The following is a 5,258-nucleotide window of genomic DNA, read 5'->3' on the forward strand; positions in this document are numbered from 1 at the left end:
ACATTTGATGTTTATCTGCTTACCCCCAGGGCATCCAAGATGTAGGTGACTTTGTTTCTTCAGTAGAACACATATGATGATTTTTAAGTCCAACTGTTGCAGTCTATCAGTCTTATAATGCATGGCAATGGTAACAAAATCTATGAGTAAAAAAAACATGCACAGACAAATCCAAATTAAACCCTGCGGCTCGTGACGACACATTGATGTCCTAAGACACGAAACGATCGGTTTGTGCGAGAAACGAACAGTATTTATATAATTTTTTTACCTCTAATACACCACTATGTCCAACTGTCTTTGGGCGCGCGCACGGCATCCGGTGCGTGAGTTGTGTACGCGCTCTGGCGTAGTTTACGCAAGCGCCGGAAGTGTTCTCTCGCGCGTATACGTCACTCATTGTTTACACAGTGCAGTCATTGTAGGTACGACGGCTAATCAAAATGGTACTTACTTGCGCTTATCCGGATTGTTCAAACCGACTTTAAACTAAAAGATTACGTTCTCTCGCGCGAACTCATTCGGGAGTGGTGACTTTCCACGTATTCCCAACTTCTGAGCCTGCTCGCCTGAAGTTATGGTTGATTGCTCTTCGGCTGGATATCAACACACCCATTAACGTAAACTACGCCAGAGTGCGTACACACCTCACGCACCGGATGCCGTGCGCGCGCTCAAGGCAGTTGGACATAGTGGTGTATTAGAGGTAAAATATGATATAAATACTGTTCGGTTACTGGGACAAACCGATCGTTTCGTGTCTTAGGACATCAATGTGTCGTCACGAGCCGTAGGGTTTAATTTGGATTTGTCTGTGCATGTTTTTTTTTACTCTCATAGATTTTGTTACCATTGCATTATATATATGCATATAATATAATACATATAATACCATTGCATTATATGACTGATAGACTGCAACGGCTGGAGTTAAAAATCATCAAATGTGTTCTACTGAAGAAACAAAGTCACCTACATCTTGGATGCCCTGGGGGTAAGCAGATAAACATCACATTTTCATTTTTGGGTGAACTATCCCTTTAAGTAAACAGTCACATAATATGATATTTACTTTTTTTATATAAACAATAAGCAGCTTTTATAAACATGTTGAATATTTTGTAATGTCATGCGAGTTGACAATCTTTTAACAGTTTTTTTTCTGTCAATCGTAATAAATTGAATTTTCACAGAAATATGATGCATAAAAATCATGAAATAAAATATTTTGTACATTTACATATATAAATAATATTTAGCACCTATGTCCAAAATAAGGGACAAAAAATGCTAATACAATAGAGTGAAAAAAATCTATTAATTTTACATTTATATGAATTGATATTTTGGTAACACTATTTTAAGGTGACATAGTTACACGTTACATGTACTTACTATTAGTAATAACAGTAAATTATGCATAATTACAAGCAACTAACCCTAAACTAAACCATAACTCCTACAGCAAGTACATGCAATTATTATTGTAGTAATTAGTATTACTCAGTAGCTTACTTATTTGTGTAATTACACTGTAACAACATCACCTTAAAATAAAGTGTAACAGATGTTTATGTTAATTAATTTTTTTTAAGTGGGCGAAGATAAAAATCTTTGTCATTATATTATCTTTGTTATTAAAAAATAAGAACAAAGATACAGATAATATACACATAAAACAAACGGTGCTTTATTTTTCAGGTACAGCAGGTGTATTTAGCAGTAGCATTCAAGAAATTGAATGAACAAATATTAAAAAAAAAAACACTACATACACTTCACTGTAATATATAACCCTAAACTAAACCATAACTCCTACCTACAGCAAATGCAATTATTATTGTAGTAATTAGTATTACTCAGTAGCTTACTTATTTGTGTAATTACACTGTAACAACATCACCTTAAAATAAAGTGTAACAGATGTTTGTTAATTTATTTTTTTTAAGTGGGCGAAGATAAAAATCTTTGTCATTATATTATCTTTGTTATTAAAAAATAAGAACAAAGATACAGATAATATACACATAAAACAAACGGTGCTTTATTTTTCAGGTACAGCAGGTGTATTTAGCAGTAGCATTCAAGAAATTGAATGAACAAATATTTAAAAAAAAAAACACTACATACACTTCACTGTAATATATATATATATATATTATACACTAATATACAGGCACACATCCGTTTTCTCTCAACTGTTTACTTTCAAAATTTGATGTGAATGCATGTGGCGTTGTACAGTATATCGAGACAGAGGAGCCAGAACTGCATCTGATAGAATGTGTGCTGTAGCACGATACTACGATATTTCTTCAAAAGCAGATCGCGGAGACATTTTAATCGTCCACGATCAAAAACCGTCACATCGCACACCCCTACAGCCACTGCAGATAATATAGTTCTTACATGGAGTTACGCTTTTAGAACGCTTAACCCTTGTGCATCCTTATGGACATTTTAGTCTTTTTTTTAAATAATTTTATTAATGCCAACAGCATAAGTTTTGGAAGGAGTGTATATTTTTATTAGAATTTTAATGTCACACTCATTTACTTTAATAAATCTACTTTACACTAGGTACACAAAATAGTTACACTCAGGACCTTAAGGACCTACAGTATATCGAGACAGAGGAGCCAGAACTGCATCTGATAGAATGTGTGCTGTAGCACGATACTACGATATTTCTTCAAAAGCAGATCGCGGAGACATTTTAATCGTCCACGATCAAAAACCGTCACATCGCACACCCCTACAGCCACTGCAGATATTTAGTTCTTACATGGAGTTACGCTTTTAGAACGCTTAACCCTTGTGCATCCTTATGGACATTTTAGTCTTTTTTTAAAATAATTTTATTAATGCCAACAGCATAAGTTTTGGAAGGAGTGTATATTTTTATTAGAATTTTAATGTCACACTCATTTACTTTAATAAATCTACTTTACACTAGGTACACAAAATAGTTACACTCAGGACCTTAAGGACCTTAAGGACCTTTTAATCCCAGGGCCATTTAACTATAAAATGATGCAGTCTTTGATAATAGGCTTTCATTCAGTTGGCAAGGCCTCAAAATTAAAATATTTACTTTTTTTACACCAGATGGTGCCATTTTCTCGGGTTTGGCCTATAAAGCAGATACTCACTTTTTTCCTGTTTTCTGCAACCTTTAGTTATCACAAATTTAAAAAAAGTTGATGACTATCATGTGTGGGATCAGTAAAGTAAATCTGCCACTGTGTCCATCACTCACTGTCAGATGCTGCTATAAGATTCCTGGAGCGGATGGCAGAGGAGCTGGGTTTACCCATGAAGAAAGTGGAGGTAATGATTTACTACGTGAGAGGAGTCTTTAAACATCTAATCATGTTCTTCATCATGCACATCCATGTTAATATAGCCTCACAGCACGTCCTAATGCTGTCCCCCAGGTGTGTCCCGGGCGGGTCGTTGCAGTCATCACGTGGGTCGGCAGCAGGCCGGAGCTGAAGTCTGTGGTGCTGAACTCACACACTGATGTGGTCCCGGTTTATGAGGTACTGCTGTAACACGCCAAACACGTACAGATCACACCGCATGGGTCAGGATCTCACTATATCCATCTGCTTCAGGGACACTGGAAATATGATCCCTTTGCTGCTGTTAAAGATGCGGATGGCAACATCTACGGCAGAGGATCTCAGGATATGAAATGTGTCACGATACAGTGAGTTTAAAACCGGCTACAAACTAAAAATTGTGTTCAAACCTTTGGCCTGGCAAGCCAGTGTTTTGTAGGGGTCTACTATAGTTATAGTTTATATTTTTACACATTTTGGTTGAAATCATGAACATTTTGAGACTGACTAAGAACAGTCTGTCAGTGTAAGTCAGTAGTATTTTTAGTTACAGCCGATCAATCTGATAAGATGGAGCCTACTGTCAGAATGTCTGTGCCGAATTCTGTGAATTTGTAGCTTGAAATCTTATGGACTGTTATAGTCAGATATTTTTGATCATCAGCTATGGCTTGGTTAGGCACCAACAAGCACACTAAGTGAGGAAAGAATAATAATTTGTTATCTAAACAGGATATGAAGTTTGTTTGTGTATTGTATAAGTTTTGATTCTCTGCAGGTACATTGAAGCCATTCGCAGACTAAAGGCTGCTGGGAAAAGATTTCCTCGCACTATCCATTTAACATTTGTCCCAGGTCAGACCTCACCAGCATGTCACATTAGTAATATTTCAAAGGCAAAAATAGTCCATTGTCTGTTGCTAATTGTCTAGTTTCAAAAATGAAAATTTTTAAATTTTTAGAACAGTAAATGTGATCTCACCTTTATTAACAGAAGACACCATATTTAATTGAAAATATAAATGAAAGTCTACAAGAAAACAAGTCAAGTGAAAACTAGATTCATGAAACACAAGCAGTACTTTCTGTGTAAACTGATTGTCGAACCGATCGTTATGCTCAGAACCATTCTGACTAGGGATGTTAATTTTAACCGTTTAACCGACCGCAAGAATTTTGACCGATTAATACAATCAGTTAAATGGTTTAAAAAGTCATTTAATTATTTATTTTTTCAGTAATTTATCAAAATATTTAAAAAGGTTTTCTGCATGGTTAAAATTGTTTTTAGGGGAAAAAAACAAGTCGCATTTTATTATTTCATTCAGAAATAGGCCTAATGCCGACGCGAAATGTTTACAATGTTTACAATAAACACTGTAAACATAGCTAGCCCCTCACTCCACAAAATTATCCTTTCAATTAACAGTATTTAGAAAAGAACAAGAATTTAAAATATAAGAAGCTATAGCTATATAAACGACAAGCCAAAACTAATTAATTTAGGCTAAAACGAAACTGAAACCAACGTTGCGTCTCTCATTCCACACAAAATCAAATGTTTCAGTATTCACAATGTATTTGAATGGCAAATTATTATTTATGTACTTCACTGGCGTTCCAATATCCACTTAAAACAACATGGTTTGCATAGCATCACGGCGGTATGGTGATAACACTTAATGGCACAGATTTTACTACATATTTTTTTTACTAAATAGTTTTTTTCCATATGTTTGACTGACTGTATTTTATTATGATAATGAACAGGTGCTTTCTGCCGTCTGTTTCCTTTTGCGCAGCACAACAATGAACCGAAGCTCTGCATACTAGGCTACTTGTTGCACAGTTTTTCTTTAATTTTCTTAATTTATTATTTAAGTAAAAATATATTTCTCGTATAGGCCTATTTAT

The 5,258-nt window shown here is 35.1% G+C and overlaps 1 protein-coding gene across 2 annotated transcripts in view; it reads left to right on the top strand.

Annotated features, from left to right (window-relative positions):
* The window catches only part of LOC107752189 (aminoacylase-1A-like), a 17,148-nt gene that overhangs the window by 2,026 nt on the left and 9,864 nt on the right, over positions 1–5,258 (top strand). For both annotated transcript variants that reach the window (XM_016568087.1, XM_016568086.1), the window contains exons 3-6: positions 3,266–3,330; positions 3,438–3,542; positions 3,618–3,712; positions 4,123–4,199. In XM_016568087.1, the coding sequence (XP_016423573.1) occupies positions 3,266–3,330; positions 3,438–3,542; positions 3,618–3,712; positions 4,123–4,199 (342 nt within the window). The remainder of the gene's footprint in view (positions 1–3,265; positions 3,331–3,437; positions 3,543–3,617; positions 3,713–4,122; positions 4,200–5,258) is intronic.

This window comes from Sinocyclocheilus rhinocerous, unplaced genomic scaffold (assembly GCF_001515625.1).
Source record: "Sinocyclocheilus rhinocerous isolate Xijiao unplaced genomic scaffold, SAMN03320098_v1.1 scaffold4034, whole genome shotgun sequence".
Lineage (NCBI taxonomy): Eukaryota > Metazoa > Chordata > Actinopteri > Cypriniformes > Cyprinidae > Sinocyclocheilus > Sinocyclocheilus rhinocerous.